At 42.5% G+C, this 27,479-nt stretch overlaps 1 protein-coding gene across 4 annotated transcripts in view; it reads left to right on the top strand.

The window, feature by feature from the left end:
- The first annotated feature begins 547 nt into the window (after positions 1–547).
- LOC119124868 (genetic suppressor element 1-like) overlaps positions 548–27,479 on the top strand; it is a 39,122-nt gene continuing 12,190 nt past the window's right edge. The window contains exons 1-3 of one of the 4 annotated variants that reach the window (XM_037255201.1): positions 548–585; positions 7,756–7,859; positions 8,531–8,736. In XM_037255201.1, the coding sequence (XP_037111096.1) occupies positions 8,700–8,736 (37 nt within the window). In that variant the 5' untranslated portion in view covers positions 548–585; positions 7,756–7,859; positions 8,531–8,699. Of the gene's footprint in view, positions 586–7,755; positions 7,860–8,089; positions 8,737–20,192; positions 20,300–24,345; positions 25,485–27,479 lie in introns of those variants that run through there. The other 3 variants (XM_037255202.1, XM_037255204.1, XM_037255203.1) reach the window with 3 other exon arrangements.

The raw sequence follows: 27,479 nt of genomic DNA, 5'->3' as shown, positions 1-27,479 counted from the left end.
ACCCTGTGTTTTTGACTAGTTGGGCAGCACAGAACATATTATTACAAAGACATTTTTTGACTTGACTTCTCCATTAAACACAATCAAAAGCATTGACCTACATTTATAACGTACATTCTAATATTTATTCCAAGAAATTGTAGTAATTAATTAACAGGCTATTCTCTAGTTCATTTGATAACATTTCTCATATGTTGCATATGTGTATGTTCAATTTATTTTTTTCAACATTCAGAATTAGTGCTGGCTCAATAAACATAGACTAAATTAGCAATGGACAAGTGGACAGAAAATACCTGCACTTGCATATTGTATTGGTATTATGCATAAAGTTTTAAAACATAATAAATATGGTGTCAACATTGTGGATTTCCTCTATGGCAGGGGTGGCCTGCATTGTACCCCCTGCGATAAACAAGTGATACCCTCCTTTTGGCCCACCCTGTATTGAGCCTATATTAAATGAATACCTCCCACTCAAAACCAGTGCAATAATCTCTTCCAATCTCTTTATCCGCTGTAGGGCACGAGGTAGCTCAAATGACTGACCTGGGATCAGCGCTGTGAGTGTCACACAACGTTAACGTAAGCCAGCCTCTGGTTGTGCCGTCTGTGCTTGCGTGTGTGAGTCGTGATGCCGTGACATTAAGGTGAAAACACAACTTGACGCTGACTCACAAAAGAGTGGAGCAAGTGCGAGTGATGAGTGAAACGGGGGGTGGGGGCATTTGAATGTGCGTGTGTGTGTATGTGAACATGTGCGTGTGGTGTGTGATGTTGTGACACCGAGGTGAAAACACGAGTTGACACCGACTCGCAAGAGAGTGGAGCAAGTGTGGGTGATGAGTGAAAAGTGGGGTGAGATTTCTGGTGGAGGAAAGGATGACGCAGCTCTGATTTTCTAAAATAGGCTTTTTAACAGTGCAAATATCCAAAACAATTATGACTAAGCATCTCAACAGGCAGCTTATACACAAACAACCATTTTTTTCCCCCCAAGGGTAAAGTCATGAAATGAGCGATGAGTGACATGTCCTCCAGTTTTAACAACCTTGTGGTGAATCTTGTCACTAATTTACATTTTGAGAAGTAATGACTCATTTTTGGCATCATTCTGATGGTCTTCATTCTTTCTGCTGATGTTGGGAATCATTCACTCATTCCTTACGCGCAAATCATTTTTTCTGATCATTTTTTTGCTTTGACTTGCAAGCTAAAACACACAGGACAGTTCTTTAAAACGAGATCGCCGCTGTGTAATGCCATGCCCAGTCGATGAAACTACTATTAGTATTTCAGTGGTTGTAGACATTTAAACAACATAATTAAACACAAGAAAAAGGAAAACTTTGCTTCAAATACAGCTTAGCTTAATGCTAAAAAACATAGACCGTCTTATGGAGGAGCATCTAATGCTTTAAGCATCCATTATGTGAACGTGAATTGTGCATCAACACGTGTAGCGAAAAACAAATAATATTACAGCACTTTACTGAGCTACTTAAAATACTAGTACTTACTGTAGTTTTGAGGCTCTTCTTCATTTTGTATGCAGGACTATATTATGCTGCCCCCGGTGACCAAATCATGCACACCAAAATGAGCAAGGGCGTAATTATGATGCACAAACTGCTTAATTGTTTTCCATTTTCATTTTTAAAGAATAATATTTAGGCTAATTCTTCTCCATCAAAAAAACAAGAAAATGAATAAATAAATCATCACATTTTATTCAAATGGCATGTAAGTTATATAAAGCTTTGTTTCCTAGAATAAATGCCTGAGATATTGCCACCCACAAGTGTAACTTCATGGATGAAAAGGTCCAATATTGTTGTTTTATTCTGCTAGGTCACCCCACCTCCCGTGCTTTCCAGCCTCCCTTCACAGCCGCTGTGATTTAAGGCGAGACGCGGCACTGTTTGCCTTTCTGTCTGCCTGGCTGATGTGATCTGTAACTCACTCTACAGGCAGATTGAGAGGGTGAGCGAGAGCGGTATTCATAGTTTGGGCTCATGTTCATAAAAGCATGTTATGGTATAATTAAAAAAAGAATCATCCTCACAGGGCCAAAGTGCTGGCCCTCAATGACATCAGCAGTTTTTCATCCCTTGATAGGTTGTCCAGAGTTTATCCCTACTTTGAAATCCTTACAATGGTCAAGAAATGCTAATTTGAAACCTTTTTTTTTTTTCGGTTTTGTCATGCTATTCAATTTTTATGTATGTTTTTGTCATGTTGGTTTAGTATAATACATTTCTGGTATTGATGGTTTCTATAACTGCGACGTGATGGTGGCGATATTACAAAGTCCCGACTGAAGACATTTGTTTTGTTCTCTTCTTCCTCTTCCCTCCCGCTTTCCCCCTCAGCCACCCTCTTCACGCTCTCTCCATCTGTACATTATGTTGATGTCAATAATTCAACACAAAAATCGAGAGCGGGGGGGTTGTAGCATGCGCTTAACAACAGGTTACAATCCAAGCTGTAAAAGGCATAAAATCTGCATTTGTGAATAAAAGATGACGGCGAGGCGTTCAAAGCAACCGGGAGCTGTCAAGGCTGCCATTTGTTTTGTGACAGTACCGCAGCAAAAAGTGACACTTCAAACGCGGGCCTTTGTCTTTATCTTGGCAGGTTTTCAATCTTTGCTCTATTTCGGCGCACACTTCCTCAGTACGATGCAGCGTCATTTGCTACCCAGTGTTTTGTTGATGCTCTTTTATCTGGCGGAGGGCCTTTAGTTGTCTTCTCTGACTTCCTCTTTTTAGACGACTTTTCTTTTTTTACACGGTCGTCACATGTCGTGAGCAACACGAGGTCGCAGATGACACGCTAACTAAATTCAAAACACAAATATCCTGCGCTGCAAAGGACACCTGAATGCGCCACTGCTTGCCGCTCTTAGCATTTATTCTATATCTCGATTGAAATCCATGTACAGTATTAGTATGTTGTTTGTCCTTCAGAGCACGAGTAGAGCATCGAAGGCACAAAAATAGAGGAACGACTGTGTCTAAGTAACATTTTCTTTGGGCCACTTTTGACCTACTAGGATGAGCTGATATGTTACTAGTGAAACAAAACTGTGCTAATATTATAACTAGTCAACTGCCAGATGTTAACTTGCAAATTTGAGAATGTGACTAGTAGCACTTTTAGCCATCTTAAGATTGTACTCCTAGGCCAAAGGTAGTACTAGTAATGGAAAACTATCAGTAGTAAGATTTTAAAATTTGACTAGTTAAGTTCTGGACATTTCTCCTTCCTCCTCTTTCCGTCCTTCAACTCTCCTTCTGTAATCCTCTGTCCTACTTCCATCCATCCTTCTCTGCATCCCTCGCCTACTATTTCCTTCCTTCCTTCTCCCTTCTTCCTCCCTCACTTCCCCTCTTCTCCATCCTTCCGTCCTCTCTCTTCTATCCCCACCACACCACTTCCCCCTTCTCCTAACTCATCCCCCTCCCGTTTTACATGCCACAGGCCTGCAGAGCCTTCCTTTGTTCCAGACATCTGTTTGGCTGGGTGATTAATTGAGATGAGCATGTGGGGTGAAGGCCTGTATGGGGAGTGAGAAGGTGGGGGGTAGCTCAGTCCCCCTCAGGTAACGTGTGTGTATGCGTGTGATGATCAAGAGCATGGAAATGGGGGGGGGGGGGGGGGGGGGATTATGTTAGTATAGTTGTTTTCTTGCTCGCCCAGTTTCCATCAGCTTGATGCCTCAAAGCTGAACAAGCTGACCAATCACATATTTGTGGATTTACAAACAAAAATACTAGGTGATGATCCGCCACTTTTACTCTAATACTACACGAGGAGTGATTCGCAATATAATGGGAGTTGGCTAATTATTTTGATGGGACATTACATTGTTTGAAATAAGAGCAAAAGAGGGATGCATAATGTCAAGTGAATACACATATGCAAAATAATTTGGCAACAAGACAGCACAAGTTGGAACGTCTTCCATTGAAGTGATTTACGGTCTGCTGAGGTCACAAATCATCCGAAGGGACAGACGTGTGTAAAGGTCACACGGCCGGGTCAGAGGAGGTCAGGGCTCAGCTCTCGTGGTTATAAGGCCGGGGGCAAAGAAATTGTGATGAGAGAAGTTCAAAACTCAACTCTGTCTGTCATGGTGATGGCAATCTAGTGGTGCAGGTGGACAAAATTCATAGATTGACCGATGGATGCGTCCAGCCTGTTTCTATAAGTGCTCGTTGTTCATTTTAATAGAGAAAATGATTTCATTTACTAGTAAACTGAGTTATGAGGTTGGTCACAGAGGAAATTCAAATTGTAAGTCAAGGAACCACCAGATTTTCTTAATGCCCCAAATGTGCCTACTCTTGAACTGCTGGGTAAAAAAAATTGGATTGTTATATTTCTTTGCAAAACAACCGAAAGTTGTGTCAACTTCCTAGGTCTGTCCAATTTTTAACCCGGCACTTTTAAGTGTGTATCATTCTATGAGGATGCGATTGATTGTGAGGGCCCTCAACGGGCTAACTATAACCCCTCCGTTTGTCACTGCTGGATCAATACATCCACTGGGCCTGCCAAATGTGGGGACAAAAGTGTTGGAACACATCTTAATCAGTTCAGACAGGTGTTAGCTTCCCCATGACCTTTCAGGGGATGAATGCGATCAATTAGATGGCTGGGCTATTGTGTCTTTGACAGTTATTTCCAGTAATTGAAATGAAAAAGAAAATCATTATCCATCCATCTGTCATGTATCGATTCATATGGATCGATCAATCTATCTATACCTCCGTCCAACTATCCATCCATCCATCCATCCATCCATCCATCCATCCATCCATCCATCCATCCATCCATCCATCCATCCATCCATCCATCCATCCATCCATCCATCCATCCCTGTATTCTTGCATTTCTACCCCATGCTTGGCTACGAGTGCAACACTGTTGTGTATTCACTTTCACTTTGATTTTTTTTTACCTAATTTTTCACCTCCCTTTGTATTTTTATGATCCCATCAGTGTCTAATTAAATATCTCGCTATGCAGGAGACGGCGAGGTTGATGAGAAAGATTGCTGTTTCTACATAACATACAGGCACAATGACCTCTTCTGACAATTATTTTTGATATAATGCAGGATCAGTACACCCCCCCTCTCTTGTACCCTCCCCAGTCTCTCCATTCCTTCCTACTTCTCCTCCTCCATCTTTTAATCTTCTCTCCTTACTGCGCGCCGCCTCTTTTAATGTCTGCTGTGCTGACATTGGGAATGACAAATATATTTACTAACAGGCACACACACCGATGGTACTAGAGTGACTGGCTAGGTAATGATGCTCGCTCACTCACTCGGGGGTCAACGGGCTTAGACGAGTGTGTGTGGGGGGTAGCAAAAACATCAAGGGGGAAGTAAGGGAGGATGCAAGGCTTTGTCTTTTCTTCATCATTTGGCTGCTTGTGTTTGTCATCTCTCTGTGGTCGCCTGTCAGCGGTTGGCGAGAGAGGAAAAAGTAGGGAGGGTGGTGGGGGATGGGATGGGGGGTGCATGGGGTAGAGAGAAATGTTTAAGTGCTGATGGCAGCCCCTGGTTACAGCAGGGACCGGGATGTCGTCTCTTATTCTGCCACAGCGTGCATCTGACAGGCAAGTGATAGAGAGCCAAGGAAGTGAGCCGGAGATAGAGGAGGGGGGAGGGAGGGAGGAAGGCAGCTTCACAAGTCTGTTACGGCGTCTGTTTTGAAGGCGGGAGAGCAATTCCCCCTTGAAGGGGAAAAATGATTTAAAGGTTTTATTGACCTCATCATGAGGCTCTCTTCTCCCCCGCTCCTCTTAGATTGACTTATACGACTCCCTCAGTGACAGGCCTTCCCTGGTGTTTCCACAGCAATGAGGTCAGGGGTGCTCGCTCGTTATTGGCTGTTGTTTGTAATCATCGCGGGTTGCGCCGTGGCTCCTCACGTCCCTCTATTGACCTCACTGCTGTGGAGCGTGACCCATAAGGGCTGGAGAGCCCAGACTGTCTCCAACTGGAGCTCTCTAGAAAGTGCAGTGCTGTACCTTGACATGCCTTTGAATTTGTTACTCACAGTGCAGCACTGATATTAGTCATTCTTCGCAGAGGATAAAAATATAAATGTACTGTTGTGTTGTCTGTCTACATGCGTTGCTCCATTGATTGTGTTCAACTCGTTGGCTATTAGATTATAGCATAGCAGCAGAGATGCTATTTAGCGTTAGCATTTACTTAGTGGACTGAAAGACTAAACTTGCTCTTTGTATTATGTTTAGTTTGACAGTAAATTTAAAGTGGCCATAGATGGCTTAATGCGTCTTTTTGAAAAAATGTTCACCTTTTGCCAAAGGAATTGTGACGTGAATTGGGTCCAGTTCACTGCCATCATACAATGCTCGCACTTCCAGTCTGTGCTTGCAAGTCAAAAAATAAAACGTCCGGACGACAACTCGTAGTCCTGTACCTGACAAAACTCGTAAATAAAGTTAGTCATATCTTTGATAGCATGTCGTATGCTTTTTTTTTTTAAATATAAGGACTAAACACGTTAGAGCAGGAAACATATTTTGCGTGCAGTGTTTTTCAGTTAGCAAAATAAGTATCCAATATAATTAAATCCGTTTTTGCATTTGGCTAAAGTACTTTAGTACGTTTTAATTCTGCACTTTCTTTCTGAATAAGTTGAATCATTATTTCTGCTTTTAGCAGTCTTTTTTTAACACGAGGATACGTCTACTTAAGTTATAGAATGTAAATACTTCTGCCTCTTCTCCATTTTAACGTTTCCTCTTTTTCCTTTATCTCCCCTCCACACTGGGTTGCCGTTGTCAGTTTGTGGTTGGCCCACATGTCATAACTGCTCCCACAACTGCTTATCAAACCCTGTACAGCCATATGGACAAAAGTATTTGGACAAACACGACTATTGTAAACCTACATAGGAAATTAACATGGAAGTAAATTACACATATCGTTCTCAAGGCCATTTATAGCCACTTGTACTTATCTGAGTAGGTTTAAAACACGTTTACTATTATTAGACTACAGCACTTGAATCGGTGGGCCAATTTATACTTTTATCTTCTATTTCTATGAATTTACCTAAGTACAGCTCCTATGCAATAGCAGCATCCCTCCCCTCCACCCACACACAGAGTCACAGGTTTCCATTGCTTAGACAGGCCCCATACAGTATGACACTTCCAGTTAGTCGAGCTCTCCATCAAATAAAGTCCACTCAGAGCTCAGATCTCATCTACTGCCAATGGGACATGATTTTGAATCAATGATGCCATACCTTTGCTTCAGAGCAGGGTTGTCCAACTATTCTACCCTGTTCTAGAGAACCGGGCACGGCAAAAACTCAAGGAAGAAATCTTCATATGGGATCATAGAGAGAAGGTTCCCCCTTCCATGATAACCAATCTGCAATGGATGCCATGTGGCCAATCACCCAGGTAGACCATTAGGGGAGATCTTGTCCCGTTGGTCGATTCAGAATTGCTACACTCCTCACTACCGAAACCCCAAGAGGAGGGGGGGAAGGAAAAAGGAGAAACAGCAGTTAAACAGGCCAACATCTATATTTTATTGGGTGAGGGAGGCAGAACGAGTTGCATCCGTTTCACTCAAAGGGCCGTTATGACAGTGAAACCACCTCATCATATTAGCAAATCGATAATTAGTTGAACAGTCAGTTAAGTACAGATGCCTGGAAAATCCAGTAATGTGTGTGTGTGTGGTTTTTTTTGCAGGTCCCATCCATGTGGTCCAAAACAGCATCAGTACACAGACTGGTAGTTGAGAAAGAAGAGGAAAAAGAAGAAGAAAAAGAAGATGGGAGAGAGAACTGGACTGAGTATGCACACACACGCACACGCATACTCACGCATACACACGCACTGTCTCTCTCCCATGATGAATCAGCTGTCACTCAGGCACCAGTCCAATCTACTGATAATGAGAAGTGCATCAACACCCTCTTTCGCTCTCCTCGCTTCCTCTTCCTCTCATCCAACCTCTTTTACAAACACACACACACACGGGGGGGGGCGCACTCCCCCCATTCGACGCAGCTCCATTCCTCGTCTTCCACACACACAAACTCATTCATCTCTCCCTCACTGGTCCATCTAGTGATTCTCCTCCTCTCCCACCCCCCTTTCTCTTTTCTCTTCCTCCTCCTCCTCTTGGGTGCCCGCTAAGCTAAGCAGTCACTAGTGGGACTGAGGAGGCAAAAGGAAGCAGGATAAATCCTGAAAAGAGGCGCAGAAAATAAGGGGAACGGGAGCGGCGGTAAAAAGCTGGATGAGCAAGAAGCTGCTGAATGAATAGTAGTGAGGAAGGGATTACAAAGACTGAAAAGAAGGAGAGGAAGGACCAAGCCTGCCAGGAGCTTCTTCACTTTTTTTTCTCTCGATCCATCCTCTTCCTCTCAGACAGTCAAAGGGAGGAATGATAAGACAGCCGCTCGTTCCCAGCCCGGAGTCCAATCAATTGTCCTCCACCTTTTTTTTTGGCTCCACGCAGGTTCAGTCTACCGGGGGCAAAGGGGAGTAGACAGAGGCTGACCTCTCACCTCCTCTGACCTCCTGGCCACCCCTGCGGGAAGAACGAGAGAAGTGGGGGCAGGGGTGGATGACTAACAGCCAACGACGAGCTCTTTAACCTGACCCTCACTTCTAGTCAGAGTGGAGGCATGTTCGGATTAAAGGCACCGCACTTTTACCTCCCAGGTACGTCCAGTTCTTCTTCTTCGGGTTCTTTTGGTATTCTGCGCACTCGTGCAGCAGTTGTCTGAAGCTTTACAATTAACGAAACATCTGTGCTAGTTTCTCTTCCATGGCATTTCACATTATATTTTAGCATTAAGATAGCTGATTTGATATGTAATATGTTTTGGTGTATAAATATACTGCGTTGAATTGTCTTTTGTTTTACGTGTTAGATTTGCAGTAGATTTAAACAGAGTAGAAAATAACTTGAAGCAAGCACTCAGCCTCTTATTTGGGGAGCTTGCAAGTGAAAGTCTTCACTTCTTCAAAGTGGTGCGATAGTCTCCCTTTTCTTGACAGTGACCGGGTGACAGCAAGCTAAGGAATTATTTTTTGCTTTCATTAGCTTTGGGAAAAATACATTTATATTTACATGCAGTAAAATGTGTGTAAGGGGTAAATTTATTCAGTAACATTTATAGTACCTGGAGAAATTTTAACACAGGAAAGTTGGAACTGAAATTCAAACACCGAATGTTAAAACTGGAAGGTAGACATGCTAACCACTGAGTCTCCGTGCTGCTGGTAGAATGTCAGAAACCTTTATATCAAAACACATGGGTACTGTTGTAAAGAATACATTATTATATACTGTAAGTCTCTTTGCATCATTCACTGAGACATTGTAGAAAAAATATCAAATGTTATATATATATATATATATAATCTCTCTATATAAATATTATATATATATATAAAATTAAATATAAAAACTACAAAATGCAAATCCAGGAAAAAAAGTAGAAGAAAGAGATCCTCATCATCAGCCAGATCGGTAGTATTGGTGTCTTAATATGACAAACGCATTAATGACAACATACACTCCTTGGCAGAGGTAATGACTTGAGAGTTGCTTTCCAGTCGTGTACGTGGGGACAGTTGTGTTACCGGTGGTAGGAAGTCACAAATACTTCAGTTCAATCCTGATTATCCTGTCGAAGCTGTGTCTCGTAATTTAATTTCTTCTCAGTAAAAGCACTATACAAATTAACAAAAGAGAAAAACAATTTTGTGTTGGTTTTGCTTTTGTACTTAAATACAATAATTCATGACTCGAAACAACTACAAGCTATGCTTCTTCTCACTCCTTTCTGAAAGTCTTTTTTTTTTCTCCGTGTGTTTATTTTGCTTCCTCAATTTCATTTTGGTTTTATGCAAGGACTTTGTCTGAGAACAAACAGGAACCTCAGTGTTATTTGTAATCTTTGAATATTTGGAATTTAAAAAAAAAAATTGTATCTCAAATAATCTGAAATTAATGGAAATTCCATTAATTTACTCCAAACCCCCAAAAACAAAATAAATCTCTGCTTTATAAAAACATTGGGTATAATTAAGTAGAAATCTCTTCTATATAAAAACATAGGGTATAATTAAGTAGAATGTAACAAATGAAACAATTTTGCGCATCATGGTTCAATGCTGTAATCAATTACATTGTACTAATCCTTCTGGTTTTTCCACTCTGACCACCAGGAGGCAGTATAATTCTGTGCAGACAAAAAAAAAACAAAGACTAGATATCTTCCACTATATATTTGTATTATTATTGTTACATGACTTCTTCTACTCCTACTGTAATATTGCTAAATTTTCATAAAGGATAAAGAATATATGCCAGTGAGTCATGTTATCTGTTGCCTACATGTGTTGCGCCACTGTTGTTGTTCAGATAGCCATTGTCTCTAAAAACACAACTACCAATGCTAACCATTAGCATGTCAATACCATTTTGCATTGTTTGTTAGCGTAATGCTAAGTGGGCTTTATATGCCATGTTGTTTTAAGTATACAAGATGTCGCGGTCGTTGTTTTATATTTGATTAAACAGCTGCTTTTTGTGACGGGAGTTAAATTGAGTTTGTGCTTGCAAATCAAAGCAAAAACATTGGCTGAATGATAACTCGTGTCTGAAAAACGTGCCAGTGTACGTATCTGTACTTCTACTTAGGAACAGAGTGTGAGTGTTATTGTCACCTCTGGATGTGAATAGTGAAAGGGCGTGAAAAGCTAAAGCAGGGTGAGAACAATCCTCACGACAAGGTGAGAAGTCAGGAGTGGAAACTGTGGTATTTACCCCTCAAAAAATGGCGAGAGTGATAACTGAAGAATACCTGTACGACAGGTTTTCCTGTCACCCCAGCACCTTTAAATTGTGTGTGATGATTAAGCCCCCTGCTGTTGGGCCAGGTCAGGTGCCAGAGTGTGTGTGCATGTGTGCGTCTGTCTAAAGTAGGGAGGTGGGGGGCAGATTAAACAATGTACCGCGCCTTTGTGAATCTTTCATGCTGCTTTTTGAATTATACATCTGCTGTCGTAAATGATTGAAGCACTGTGATTATGTCGGGGCTTTGTCATTGTTAGCGTGTGTGTGTGAGTGTGTTAGAGAGAGAGAAATCTCACTGTGAAACATCCGCAGACTGCCTACTGTTGTCATCTTTTTCAAGCATCCGAGGTTGCACTTCATTTAATTAGTTTGAGTTTTTGCTTGAGTCGCAACATGGAGTTTTCCTGCTAGTGTACAGAAATGTCATACAGTAGGGAAAAAACAACAACAACTTTACTAGTTTGACAGTTATTCTACTAGTGCCTTGTGTTGTCTTACTAATGGGGACAAAGAGCATATTAATTAACACATGGACATTAAGATGGATATGAAGGATATTGAATGAATCATAAATGGCTTTCCATGTTTTTCTCATGCTCTTTCTGTGTGTGCATGTGTCATGGCTGCCACCTTCCGATGCACGTGATTGTGCGAGTGTGTGTGTCTGTGTGTGTCTATGTGTGTGTGTGTGTGTGTGTGTGTGTTTCCACTCCTGCCCTTCACTCCCTCCTGACCCTAAGCAGTATGGTTGCTGTGGCGACGATGCCAGCGGCTCCATCCTCAATGATCATTTGACAGCATGGGGGGTGAGGAGCAAAATATGTATGTGTGGGAGGGGGTAGCATGGATTAGCATGAGAGGTGACAATAGAAAATCATGCACGATCATACTCATTACATGAGTGAAAATGTCTCAATCAAGTATGTGGGTATGCCCTAATAAATATCAATCTTCGGAAGTAACCACATACTCTGTGATTGTCATCGGGAGCTAGTTTTTTTGGTTTTGCCTCGTGAGAAGAAACTCGTAGCGCTGATGTAGCAGTGAACTCAACTCAGGTCACAGAAATCGGCAGTTTGGCAGATAGTGAACAATCCCTTTTTACATGTTGTGTATTTAGGAGGGCACATAGGAATTTTAGTGTCGTTCTCAAATGAGCACCAGAGGTTGTTGTTTGGTGCTTATTTTAATTAATTAAAGACGTACAGCACACCGGGGCAAACTATTATTAATATTATTATTATTTAAAATGTTTTGTCCTTTCTTAATTCCTCTGTATCAGGTATTCTGAATATTAGTAAAACACAATAGCAATACATGGAGAAAAAACAAATTATCTTGATATTTGCATTTCACTGCATGTATATATTTGCATGTGTGAGTGTGTTATTTGACATAGAGCTCTTCTTGACGTGTGTGCTGGCGGGTCATCTTTATTGGCTGCTGTTGTGTTTTCAGCCTCTGGCTCGCCCTGTTCAACTTGACCTCTGCATTGATTTCTATGATATGTGTTCGCGCTGCAAGGACAATGTGGCGTGTGATTTATGGCACATGTCATGTGAAGGCGCTCACACATACACACACACGCTCCCCACTCTGCCTCAGGCTCTCATGCAACAAATATTCTACTCGTTCGACTGCAGTCAGCCGGACTCAAGCAATTCCTAAGCGTGTTTTGAAGCTAAGTGTGTCTTGCGGTTTGGAGCTGCTAAGTGTCGTTTAACAATGGCCTCTTGCTTCCCACTTGCTGGTTTTTCCTTGGCTTCTTAGCGCTCTGTTTTTCATGTTGGACTGCTCTGAGTGCCAGCTGGGTTTTGATTCCAGTGTGAGACCCTGAGCAAAGACAGTAGTTCAAGTGATATTTGATCATTTGCATTTATTATACCGGTACCTTATTTTGCTCTCATATGCTGTACCGGCATAAGCAAAAGCACATATGGAGGGTTTCCTCACCTCTTCCAGGATGACCAGGCTGCAGAGTGGGCAACATTTATCATCTAATATAGTGCTGTACGTTGTTATCTTAAACAGCATGGGATTCCATTTAATGGCATGAAGCGCCGCAGGTAGACACCGTCAGGCAAGTGGTTGTGCCAATGATTTTGATTCAGAATCCTCCAAAGCAATGCCTCCGGACTAGCGGTCCACCTCAGATCTTGTCCCATTTAATAAGTGCAGAATCCGTACAGCAACAGGCTCAGATTCAGTCATTGGGGACGAAAGAGGAAAAGAAGCAGAAATTACAACTGATTTTTGGCATGTGTTAGATTATTACAGTTTCTGAAAACTAACAAAATAACTCAAACTAAAATGGAATTTTTTTTGTTAATAAAGTAGAATAAAAACTAACTTTAATTATAGTGGCAGTGTCCTTCGTTTTCATCTTTGTCAATTAATACTTGAGCTTTCAGGGTTCATTTTAAAAGTAATTATTTCGGTATTGGTGTGTGTCCGTACAGAAGAAAGGTCAAATGTTTGAGAATGTTAGTTTACTGTACTTTATTAAACAATACTTAGTGACTTTTTTTTTTTAAATCTTGCACTCAACTAACACCCCATTAAAAATAAACAAATACTTAAACTAATTTAAAAATGAGGCATTTTCAAAAAAAAAAATACAAACTAACAAATCTGCTCTAAAAACTACTTAAAACCATCCATCCATCCATTTTCTATACCGCTTGTCCCCACGGCTGCTAACTGAATAAAAAAAAAAAACCACTGTAATGAAAACTCAAAAATGATTAGAACCCTGGCCCCACTTAAGGATTCGTTATCGTGAATATTGAACCGGTTTAATGTTTACAGTTATCTGCCCAAATTGTTTTCCCGGGCTGATCAAGGAGTAAAAGAATCATTCTCAACAGACCCCATACTACACTCAGGATATTTCTTTAGAGACATCTGACATGCTCACATTTGTCCCCATTATCGATACGTGCGTACATTAGGTTACTGAGACTTTAAAAGAATTTTTTTTTTTCCTTAGAACCCTCAATGGGCCGTTTTATAGGCGCAAGAAAGGATGGTGGCGAGGGCGGGGGGTGGGTTCAATGAGACATGCACTGCCTCAAACCACGCTGCTGTCAGCCTCTCATGTGGTGTTAATTGAATGCGCGTGTGCGCGTATGCGTGCGTCAATGTGTGTGTGTCGATGAAAACAGGGTCATAGTGTGCTTCACCTCAAGGGCACTGTTATTAATGAGATGAATAAAACTCCATGACAACAGCTTTACAACGTAGAAGAGATTTAAAAAATCGTACACTTAGACACAAGACGTAATCCATCAAAAAAGAATTCCGTCCTCCAGAGATGTGGTAGACGTCGAAAAAATTAAAAGACAGGGAATGAATAAAATAGCACTTCTTATGTTTCCAACCACTAAAGCACAAATCCAACAAACAAAAAAAAAGCGCTGGCTAAGCCTAATTGGTCAAAAAGAGCTGGTGTCACTAATGAGCTCATAATTAGCAGCGAAATTCACTTACAGGCACACGTTAATGACACGTGTGAACGCTGCATTGTTTACATCCCATTACTACAACCAGCATATACAGTGACTTTGTTGTGAAATCTCACGTGTGAAGCGCACACACACACACACACATTCGCTCACACATGCAGGATGCGTGCTCACTGAGCTGCAGATTAGGATAAATGCCAGCAGATTTTGACCCAAGGTGATAACTCCTGCTAGTCCACACACACACACATGCACTTGCATGCACACGCACACACATGTGCATTTTATATGGGCTCACACAAACACATCTACACACACGTGCGCAGTGGTATGAAAAAAAATAATCTGCTGGTTAGTGCGTGATAACAAGCAGATGGCAGGAGGATAAGCCAAGTGAAAGAGTCGCAGCTCCAATTTGATATTGTTAATATTAGTTGAAGAAATAAAGCAGTGGTTGGATGATTCAATATTTCCTGTAGTCTACTATAATGTGATGAAAGTTGATTTACAGTCACTTCATCGGTCATGTAATTCTTCCAGTGCAGTATAGTGGTTGCTAATGTTATTTTCATCATCACTCAGTTGTTAAAACCCTTCCTTACAGACATATGCTATAGATATCCTATAAATATAATGGCAGTCATCAGCTAAATAGCTATATAGCTAAAGTTAGCTAGGCTAACCAATATTGTCATCTACAACCAATTCATTTTTGTACCATAGGACCTGCGCAGATGTATGAAGACCAGTCAACTGGACATTTTGCTCCTCCTCAGAGCGTTCTTAGTCCGGTAACGGTGGAATCAAAAGCTGCGTAAATGGGCCGATTGGAAGATGAGGTTGCCAAAGACGCGTGATTAGCAGTTGTTCGACTTCAAGTGTTAAATGTCGATGCAGAGTAGTCAAGTGGACTAATTGTTCCAAGTGCACACTTACTGACAAATTTGAACATTTGCCCTTCTTTGCAATAAAAGTCAGCAGGGGCCTGATTCTTTGATGTCTGCGAAAGATTATCCTGTGGTGTGGGATGCGTTTCGAGGGATTTGAAAATCGGTATGCGTGTTACCTCGCTTCAGGCTCAATGTGCACGTACGCACACACAAACAGCACTCCGAAGGAGTTAAACAGCGAATAGGAAACTCAACTTGTCCGCCCCCAATGGTGCCGCACCATCTGCATGTTCATGAACCATGTCAAAATGTAATTGATTGAATGTGTCACCGTTTGTGTGGGTGTGGGTGTTTGTTTGTTAGTGCGTGTGTGTTTGTCTGATGTGTATACAGAGAGCTAATTAACAGCAGTTTGGACATTCAGGTTCATCGGACATAATGTATTTTGTTTTATACTAACTACATCGCAGTAGAGATCAATTTTCAGACCCAACCACCTTTTAACAAATCACAATAATTATGCACAATCTAAAGTGTAAATTGCTATGGACCAGAGCAAAGAACCATACTGGGTCTGCTTAAAAAATACATATTAAATATCACAAAACACTCACAAAAGAAAAATTATCTTTTTGTTTACATGTATTCTATTTCTCTTGTACTGGTACTGTTGATGTGATTTTTTCATTTAAAATAAATGAATTAGTACAATTATTGTATTATTTTTGTATCATTTTAAATACCTGTTGCTAAACGTAGTCCTTAATTAATCAAATTGCGAGATATAGAGAAACAGTAAATAACAATTAATTGACATTAACATGGATTCAAATAAATTAGAAATAGATTACTAATATCATTCAAATATTGAATTTGGGGGGGCAGGAACAGTAAAAGTAAATGAGATAACATTAAAATGAATTAAAAATATTAAAATGGAATTAAAATTCTAATAAACTATGTTCAGACAGGCACAAAATTAATCTTTAATAAAACATCTGAAAAGTGTATTCAAGATTGCGTCTTTCTTTTCCCACATTACAGTACAGTGTGTCTAAAAACCCCATATTCATCACCAAATATTGCAGTGGGTGAAATTGGATTTCTTACCATTTTTAATCTCTGATCCACACTTGACACAAGAAGGCAAATTGCAGTTTATTACAGCAGGCCCCCACAGTTTGCAAACATGAACAGCCGTAATCCGCCAACGTCGCCACCTTCTGTTGCACACGCACGATGAGCGGCAGGGTTCACGCTCACACGCTGCAGGGGCACGCCTTTGCTCGGGCATGTGCGCCGCCTCGTTCCGCTTCTGTCCGCATTTGCATAATCTGCATAATGATGCTTCCTTTAATTGCCTCCGCCCAGGTAAGGGATCATGTGGTTAAGTGGGAGATCATAATTATGTAAATAATTGGCCTTACCACAGCAAGCTGCTACTCTCTGCCACCCATCTGGAGTGAGACAGATACAGAGGCGGCACAATTGGGGCTGAAGGAATGAGGACATGGAGAGAAACTGGTGGACGTCGACATTGAACCCTCGCTTATCCAATAAGGCAAAAATATGTCTTCCACACCCTTTAAACTGAAAACTTAAACTTTAAACTCACTCAGTTCTCATCACAAGAGGCAAAGCGTGCTTGCGTCAATCTGTGTATTTGTCACGTCCTTTGCTGTAAAACTGCCACGTAAAACCAAAGACGGGCTAATGGAAATTTCCATAGATGTTAAGGTAATGCTAAAACATCTAACAACACCTAGTTCAATATATTGTCTCTGCTCTGTGTGAACAATGACGATTACAGGACTTTTGAAAAGTAATTAAAAAATGAGCACACACATACTGGAGCTGTTGTCCGCCTCAGCTCACGCCCAGACACTCACATGCCGCCTCACCATGTCTCAAACCCAAACATTACAATATGCACAATATTTTCTATATTTTTCATGCTGCAATTTTCAAAGACATTTAAATGTGTATTTTAATAAGTTGAATTGTGTTGAAAGCATGTGGGAGGGTTTCTTAATATTGTAGATTTTCACCTATTGTTGGTGGGTCTGGAACGTCGTCCAAAATGCCCCGTACGCACACACACACACGCACACACACACGCACGCTGCACAGATGGTAAAGGCAGCGGCCTTTTCACACAGACAAAGGGAAGGTAATTCTCTCTGCAGGACGTGCTGGGAGCTGAGGCGGGAAAAGAACAGCACACTCCCCACCCTGTTTCCTCAGCTCAGCCCCCCAGGCAGTACACTGACACAACATGCGTGTGTGCGTGTGTTTGTGTGAACATTGTCGTAGGCTTGAGGAGAACACATGGAGGGAAGGTGTTTGTGTGAGGGCGGATCATAAGAGAGGGAGAAAATGAGCAAGCGATAAGATGCAAAAGGGAAAATGCAGAGAGGGGCGGTGCTAATAAACTGGATTACTGCCTATCTTTACAGCACTGCATGTGTGCTTGTGTGTGCATGAGTGTTATGTTGCTGTGATACAACCAGTTACACGCTATGGCAACACGTGCAATTGCGATTATATCAACTGTAGCATCATAGCTTAAAGCCAACTCGATACAACAGAAGAGATAGTGGGAATTAGCGGCAATGTTACGGTAACTGTAAACCAATAACTATCATTATTGTTATGATATTACTTTTAGGAGGGTCAACAATGAGCCACAGTATTGCGGGGACCACTGTCAGTGACTAAAGCTCTCTGGTCTATAAAAATGTTTGTAAACAAATTGGAGGGCGCCTACTGCCAGTTAGGTGTTCCATTTAAAATTGGAGTCCTTCCTTCAGTAGCCAATCTGTAGCGCTCAGGTAAACTCGCAGGGCCGTCCACGTTTCTGACTCTGCCCCGTTTGTGATCTCCCACCTGACCCGAGCAGCAAACAGGGGGCTCATTTTCATTGATCGGGGGAAGGGAGGAATACATTTAAATAATCAAGGGTTGGTGTTCATGGTTGATCCTATGCATCTGTGTGTGACTGCGTTGTTGTGTGGGCCACAAACAAGCAGCAAGCGCTTTTTGTTTAGTTTTTAGTTATGGGTGCATCCTTACCTGACATGAATGGAGTGCGCGCTCCCCAATGGGTGAGTGTGCAGTTTGCATACAAATGTGTGCATGCTCGCGTGTGTGATGGATGGAAGGCTATATGAGAGAGGAATAGGCTAATGAGAGCGGTCTCCAGAGGCAGTAAAGAATCCTGCAGCTATTACTGCCACACTTCATAATAGCCTCTGTGCTTGGCCTCTTTTACATGGTGAGGTGGGGGAGGGAGGGGTGGAGTGGCGCAGTGTTACCCACCACTGCACCGTGCGCTTTGACCCCCACCCCTCTGGAAAAGCATACGCACAGACAGAGCATGATCCATCAGTCACTCATGCACCTGCAGGAAAGGCACGCACTTTTGTGTAGGTTAATCTATCAGTCATTCCGATCCTCTCCTCACACAATGAGTGCACGCACACTTGCGCACACACGCAGCAGTCAATCTGTACAGGTCACAAAGGATGGAGGTGAGACACCTCCCACCTCAGAGTGTGTCTGACTGTGCACAGCCACACCATAAATCATGTCAAGCTACAATGTCCCCGTAGACACACGCGCACACAATTTTTCCCCTGTATAGGGTTGAGCACAACAGCCATGTGTGTTCATCTAGGAGCTTTTTGTGAATGTGTCTTTGTGTGTGTTATAGGCGGGTGCATTAATTAGGAGGGAAATGCTCGACTGGTTGTATCAGGTTGTCCTGGTACAAAACCATGCAAATCAGATGCGAAATATTTGTGTGCTGAGACAGGTAGAAGGGGCTTAAGCTGGCTGCCATTCAAATGAGTTTGATGGCCATTTGACCCAATTCACTCGATTTGTCCGAAAGAATAATTTGATTGCGTCGAATAATGTTTCTTTAAGTTGTTTGTCTATTCATGCCAGTGATGTATAGTGACTGGCAGAAAAATTAAAAGCTCTTCCTCTCGATGGCGGAAGGTGCCATGAATCTGCGTATCCACCTGTTGCCATTTATACAACAAATTAATTGCTAAATATGATGAGTAAGTCAATTTAATAAATTAGGAGGAGACCCAATTGTGATTTTTGTTTTGTTTCTGAAGTTGAAAAGCATAATTTAGACAAATGATTGATTTGTTGCCATCTTTTGGCATCTACAGAAAGCTGTTCTGTGGCAAATAACAAAAACCCATGTGTAAATGACTCATAAGTATTTATTATTATTTTTTTGTAATTTTTAGAATTGACTAATGCCTATAGATTCCACAAGATGGCAGCAAAATTAATTATTTGCAGACTTTTGGTGTACACGGCAAGAAGAAGCCAGTGCTGCACTTCTAATTCAGCTTGCGGAGCACTTTTTTACCTCCATTGTTGATAAAGCTTGTTTTATTTGGTTTCTACAGTCCACAGCACTTTTGCCTTCATTTGAGAGCTGCGGGAGGAAGTTTTTTTTTTTTTTAATGGGAAAGTAGCTTTTTAATGGCAAGTATACTGTTTGTCAATTCTAGTTGAAGTTTACTGTTTGACTAATACATAAAATGAGAGAATGCACACATTGTATAGTGCTGCTCATCATGTTGTGGCATTACATGGTACTCTGCTTGACTTTTAATTTGGACCTGCCTGTATGTATATCGCAAAAGCCCATGAAACAAAAAAGTTGCCCGATGGGTTGGTGAGCACCGAGTAGCTTGACTTCAACTAGCAGATGTGTTGACACGATGACATGAGCATCATGTCTCCATTGCCTTTTCGGCCCGTGTGAGTTATCAGCACTGTGTGTGCATGCATGTGGAAAGGCGGCGTGGCGAGAGGGGGGGTCACATCTTCCCTCCTCTCTCCAACCCTCGTTCCCCCCAGGGAGCATCAGTGGAGCAGGTGCTAGCTTCCCCACCCACCGCCCTCCCCTCCCCATCCGTCCCCCCCCCATCCTTCCTCTCTTGTCCTTCCCACATCCACGCAGTGTTTTGTCACAGTCACCAGCGAGATGGGCTAAAGCCGAGGATTTCTTTTGTTTCTCTCTTTTCTATTAGGTGGTAAGTTGCGTTTGTTTTAAAAAGCCTTATTGCTGCTTGTTCAATGATGCCTATGCACAGCTTTGGGCTGTTGGTGTTTACTTGATGGCTATCGCAGTAGAAATTTATCAGGACTACACTTTTCTACTGGGAACAACCTAATTGCTGTTTGCGTTAATGGCACTACGCTTGTGTTTTCTTTTATTTCTTGTGGAAATGGCTTTTTTAGGTGACAAGTTGTCCGTTTCATATGTTTTATTTTTTAGCTAAATGCTTCTTGCCCAATCTGAATCTTCTCGGTTATATCTACACTGGTCTTAAAAACAACAACAACAAAATAATGGAAGAAAGTGAACCTTAACTTTGACTACCAATATTTTATTTTCCTTGATTTGAGATGTCTAATCTTGGTTTGAGTTTCGTTTTTGCAGTGGATGCACAGCGTTGAGATGTCTGTGTTGAATTGATGTCTATTGCATGACTTATTTATCAGGGTTACATTTTTTTGTTGCAACAATGTCTTCTCATTTTCAGAAGCCGCTTTGATTGTGTTTGTCACACATGATGATAATACATAGCAGAAAGAAAATGTGTTCAAAAGAAGTGTCATAATTGGTTGAGTAATGATTTTTGTCATATTTGAGTGTGTCTGCAAATGCGCTGAAGCGCTTTTGGACCTAATGAGAGCCACGCTGTGTCGATTTTATTGCGAAGTCAAAATGCAGGACGTCCGGTTGGAGTCTGTTCACGACGGACTGGTTGTCAGGTGTTTGTTAGCTTGTGAGACAGCTTCCGCTCAACGCTCTTGTTCCCGTCCAACCTGTTGCTCAGTAAACAAATTATCCTCTTTGCAGCAGACCAAACTTAACGGATGCAAAGTGGGCCTCACATGACATTGGTTAGGTGTACTTGAAGTCTGACTATTAGCTTGTTAGGTAGCCGGATGGATGGATGGATGGATGGATGGATGGATGGATGGATGGATGGATGGATGGATGGATGGATGGATGGATGGAAGGATGGACGGACGGACGGACGGACGGACGGACGGATGGATGGATGGACGGATGGACGGACGGACGGTCGGTCGGACGGATGGACGGACGGACAGACATCAAGCTGTCCAATTCAGTGCCCATGACAGAGTATCATCTGACGCTTCCTCAGTTAGTCCAGTTGAGGAGTATTTATTTTTTTTAATTCCCCTTTCAGCACAGAACAGTATACACGAGCTGGTCTCTACCATGGTTGGCATTAGGATGAGTTTGGGTTAGATGCTGTCACAGAGTCTCCCCACATCTCTCCACCCCCTGGCTGTGATGCAGGGTGTCATCCCGCAACACCCACGGGATTTGAGGGAGACCTTAACAGTGACTGTATTGTCGGCGTCAAATAGACAGATGCCACCGGGTGCATTAGCAGCAGCCAAGCGGATCACTTGGCTATTGTTTGCGCGCGCGTGTGTTTGTGTGTGTTTGTGTGTGTGTGTGTGTGTGTGTGTGTGTGTGTGTGTGTGTGTGTGTGTGTGTGTGTGTGTGTGTGTGTGTGTGTGTGCACAGCCTGCAGGTGGGCTTTGCACACATGCATATACACACACATACACACATGCGAGCACATGCACCATCTGACCTGCCATGGACCAGCTGCTCTGCAGGGGTTACCGAGTCAACCTCCAATCTCCTTAATGATCCTCTTCTCATGTTGATATACTAAAGTATCTCCCTCACACATGCACTCACCCGCCCACACACACACACACATGCATGCACACCTCTCATCCTGTCTTTTGGCTGTAGCAGTAGCGCGTGTTTGTTCATCTTTTGTGTATCCAGTGGTCGTTAGTTTTAATTGACATAGCAGGAAAACAAGTTTGGTAACTTGTTGCTAGGCAGACTTCGCAGGATTTGGCTCACCTCGGGTGGAGATGTATAGCTAGGAGAAGCGTGAGACTCTACTTCCTGAGTAAGCTAAACAATGTGGAATTTCCCCAAAACGGCTCATCATCATGTGCAGATGGCTCTGACCAACTGTTTATACTTCTTCATTGGCGTCATGGATGAGCATATCCCAGCTGACGCCCTGGGCACTTAACCCTGGATGCCCTTTTTTTTTTAAGAATATTGGAGGAGGTGGAGTACTTGCGGAAAACCCACGCAAGCAATCTACTCTACTAGTTTGTGTTGTGCTTCACGCTGCACACACCTCAGCCAACGTGGCACGCTTTTACCCCGCAGCACCTGCCTGCGTGCATCTGCTATTTTGCGTGTCTTGGGGCGCCCTCGTGTTTGTTCAGATGGTCGAGGTCAAGCTTCCGGCGCTGTCGACACCTGCCGTGTGAGGCGGCCCAGCGCCACAGGATGAAGAGGAGGAGGAGGGACTGTGACTGTCTGACCCCCACCACAAACAAATTGAAACGATGTGGCCGATTGCCTGATAAGGCATGGAAATTCCCACAGTTACTTGGAATACAGCTACAGAGGCTTGCAGGAAAATGTATTTGTTCTTACAGTGCTTACAGCCGGGAGAGGTGCATCAAGGGCATTTTTGTGGGGTCTAACCTGCATTCCCAAATATTTGGACTTGTGGTAACGCACTTGATTTGAGCAAAAATATAGCCCATGAAGCTTAGTGTAGCGTATCAAACACAATCATCGCATCCACATGTCCACGACTCACTGCTTCGGAGTCCTTAATTGTCTCTGCCTGAGCTGGAGGTGTTGCTTCTTCTTACACTCTTGTGCTTTTTCTGCTCCATTTATCCCAGCAGCACAAATGCGTGCTGGCTGTTTGGTCCCCCGGGGTCGCATGCGTATATTTTGCAAAGTGCAGTGTGTGTAAAGTCAACTGAGTCAGCTGATTTGTGTGTGTTGTAAAGGAAGATCACCTTTCCTCATGGATGTCTCGCTGTGTGTCTTTTTTTTTTTTCCTTCTGATATTTATGTGCACTTATGGGCATGTTTGTATGTGGCGGAGGAAAGTGAGTGCGTCTAAGTGTGTGTGTGTGTGTGTGTGTGTGTGTGTGTGTGTGTGTGTGTGTGTGTGCGTGTGTGTGTGTGTTGTTTATGGAGGGTGAGGAAGTGTTAAGTGCTGCTGTGCGAGCGAAGCTAGTAAAGGCATTTAGGAGCCCCGCGAGGAGCCCTGAATGCTGGGTTGACGCCACTCTGACTGCTATTACAGACAACTTTAAGACGTTGTAAAACATTTGGCTACTTTTCCTCTCATTCGCACTCAGTGTGTACACATGCATGTGTGTGTGTGTAGAAAAATCCGTGGATGTCTGCCAGCTATTCTAACTGCTATTAACGACAACTGTCAGAGCAGCAAATAAAGTGGTGCGTATGTGTACAAGCTAACTAGAATAGATTACTATCATTTTGAAATATTGCTGAGCACAGCATTTATATCCGTGGATGGTAAGATATGCATAGTTGAGTCAACGTTGATTAATTGATGACGTAGTTTAAATAGTTTACCGATTATGTGTTTAGAAAACTGCTTTTATTGCATATTGGCCCACAAAATTGGATTGAATTCATCTGTTGTTTTTGAGTACTCCTGCAAATTAACCAAGCAGCAAATGACGAGCACAACAATAGCTCTCCTCCTCACGTTTTCATGCCAGGCGGAGGTAATAAACAAGCAGAATGAATTTAAAGTGTTGAGCCGCACACAAACGTACACACACACTCACACAGACACACACACATTCACCTGACTCCCCCTCTATGAGGACAGTGGGGGGAGCATAACCTACTGCGTCAGCTCATTAAGAGCATCCAGTGTGTGTCTGTGTGTGTGTATTCAGGGATGGGTTATTAGAATGGAAGAGGAGGTTGCGACTCAAGAGGCATCATCACTCTGGCACATTGGCGAGTGACTGTGTGTGTGTGTGAGCGCACGTACGTGTTTGAGTGTGTGTTTTTGGAAGGAGGAGGGAGGGAGGACAGCAGGCCTGGACACGTCCTATAGTATGACATCATGCTGAGCTTTGCTATTGTTCACAAGGCACAGTGAATGTAGTGTCAGTGCGCGTTTGTGTGTGTATGTGTGTGTGTGTGTGTGTGTGCGTGCGTGCGTGCGTGCGTGCGTGTGTGTGTGTGTGAATGAATCAAGAAAAACTGATTACAATTAAGGCTCAGAGGCAAACAATTTTATTAGCTTGTGTCGTTGGGGATCTAGAGCATTTTTAGACATCTATCATCTATCCACCCATCCATGTATCCCTGCAATCAGCTGTCCCTTTATCCATTGAGCCAACCGTACATCCGTCTGTCCATTCTTCCATCTGTCCGTCCATCCATCCATCCATTCGTCCGTCCTAGTCTAGTGTAGTGCAGTATAACTGTGCGCATGAGTGGCGTTTTCTATCTTTTGGAGTCTACTTTAAGTCACCAAATTGTCAGGCGAGCCGGGTGGTTGTTAAGGAAATCCCCCTCAGTCTGTCAGAACGCCCAGCATGGCGCAACGCGATTTGCCTAAATTTCCCCAAACTTGACTTGCCCGAGCACGAAAATCAAGATGCAGCAGTTTTAAAGCCAAGCGCACGTGCGCTGTCCATTAAAATAGGGCCCTTGGTTTTCATAGCATGCGTGGTGACAAAAGCATACAGAGAACATCCAAAGCTAGATCTCCATAATTCTCTGTAAAAATGTCCCCTTTAAAGCCAAAACATTCCTGGAGGGCGCCTGATGTTTTTGTTTCGTTTGTCCTCCTGAACTCCATGCTGGCTGTGGCGGTAAAGGTTAGAGGTGAGGGGTGAAAGGTCACTGTCAGGAGCCAACCTACCCCTTGACCCCCAAAAGCTACCAACCCTAAACCCACCTCTTCACTCATCTCGGTCCCGAAACAGACGGGACCGACTGGAAGTGTGACAGAGTGATGGATGGACGGCGGGTTAATACAGGCACACACGCACACACACCAAAGCCCAAAGGAAGGAAGGATGACTAGAGCACACTTTGAGAGAAAAAACTGGAAAGCCGTAACGAGTGACAGAAACGACAAGGAGGAAAGGGGGGTGGGATTGAGAGGAGGGTGGAGGGGGCTGCTAGTGGATGGAGAGGAGGAGGAAGAGTGGGTTGAGAGGAGGTCACGTGACCACACAGCAGCTGCAAGACTGAGGGAGAGAGAGAGACAGAGAGAGCAAAAGAGAGAGAAAGTCACAGAGGAGCAGAGACGACAAACAGGAGGAAGAGTGAGCAGGAGGGTGAGTGTTTGCGTGTTTCAATTATGCACACATTCACATGTTACTACCAAATGTGTGTGTGTGCGTGTGAGTGTGTGCGCAAGTGTGTGTTTATGTGGTGCTGGACTATCAAGGGAATATGGTAGCAAGATTGTGGCAAGCAAAAGAAAAGAAAAAAAAGCAAGCGGCGTGTTGTTGGCTTTAGTGAAATGAGCTCCCGGCGTGCCGAGATAGATGAGAGTGAGGAAGAGAGGGGGGGGGGGGGTTGTCGAGAAAGACAGAGAGTGAATATAGGCTATCTTATCATCTCAACCTCAGCAGAGCCTCATCAAGACCTTTTTTTTCTCCTCCAAGATCTCCATCACGCTCTTTCTGTTTGATGGTGTTCTTTTCAATTTCAGGGGTGGGAAGTAACAAAGTCCAGTTGCTATACTGAAGTGGATTTGTCAGCTATCGACACTGAGTATCTGCACATCTACTGAAGTATAGAGTGCAAGTACTTTTCCTGTTCTGATTGTGCAATGCTTTGCATGTACTTGGCATTTTGTCAAAAGTTCATTTTTATCTCAAAACAAAATATTTTACTTTGTATAATTTACTTTAGTTTAGTTTTGTACAAAATCCTGCCGATTGATGAGCTGTTATTTTTATTTGGACGTTTGCCTAAATATAATCTAAATATTTTTGACAATGCAGTTTATTTTAAATTCATTCGTACAAAAAAGGTGAGCTTATAAAATATGTAAATTGACTACTTTAATTTGTAAACCATGCACATTTGTTGTAGTCTAAACGTTCTTTTGTCAAGGTATTGTTTGCTTTGAAGAAACAGTCACAGACGTAGCCATTTGTGAATTCAATCGTACAAAAAAAGCAAACTTCCAAAATCCTGTCTGTTTACTAACTACAATGCATTACTTTTCAATTGAAATCCTCCTAAATTTTTGGGGGCGGGTGGTTTGTTGATTTGCAACATCACCTAATTCAGATAAGGTTACGGACACATGCAAACAGGACTTACAACAATATACTAAAGCTTGGCTTAATATCTTCTAAATCGTCTGCATTCTGTTAATCCGCCAAACCACTGCTTAGAAAGAGATGACGTGAAAAAAAGATGACAAAAAAATACGTTGTTAGTGTTTATTTAAAATAAATGACAGCACCACCTACCGGCCTGGCGTGCACGTTACAACCCTTTTGCATTTTTGAAAGGCTGTTTAGGCTCGGTTATCATGAAGAACAAAACATTGTGCCGTGTCCAAGTGTTTACCGCTGTTTATTGCTCGTGTGTGCGAAGATGAGCGTGTGTGTGTTTGTGTGGTGCTAATGAGGTCATGGCTGAAGTGAGCGAACAGGGGGGTAGGGTGGTAGTTGTAGTGTAGGGGGCTGCTGGCTAATTCCGGCTGTAATTAACATTAGTGGGTCAGTGAGAGGGTTAAAGGAGGGGGTTCGGGCGCTTTGGGACAAATGTTGCTCCATCTTATGTTTGCGCTAAGTGTGCCCACTAATCAATAGAATATAGTTTTAGGATCAGCTTAACAGGCCCCGGGGAAAATTGTGTTTGGACATCACATGAAAAGATACACGCAATTACGTTGCATTAACGGACATAAAAGCATCTACACGCACACTCGCCTCCTTGTGTTTGCCCGGCTTTTATGCAGGAGGCACACAAATAGACTTCTTATTGATATTCAGGGATCTTGGATGCAATCGTAATTGTGGAGTGAATGCACCACAGAGGAGAGGAGTTGGATTTATGAAGGCAAACAAAAATAGCATAAGCAGTCCAGACAATGGCACTTCGACATTTGAATTGAGTTTGTTACGTGACCAGGCTCGTCATTCAATTTACTTGGAAATGAAATAAATGCTCCTCATTGATATGAATTTGAAAGCCGTTCCAAGTCCCCCAAATACACCATAATTTGGTGTTTGTAATGATGAAAAATAGCACTGCATTTTATAAAAATAGAGAATGTAAATAAATTAATTGAGTTTTGAAAATAAACA

The sequence above is a fragment of the Syngnathus acus genome, chromosome 6, assembly GCF_901709675.1.
Source record: "Syngnathus acus chromosome 6, fSynAcu1.2, whole genome shotgun sequence".
NCBI classification, from domain to species: domain Eukaryota; kingdom Metazoa; phylum Chordata; class Actinopteri; order Syngnathiformes; family Syngnathidae; genus Syngnathus; species Syngnathus acus.
This window is presented reverse-complemented; position numbering and strand designations above follow the sequence as displayed.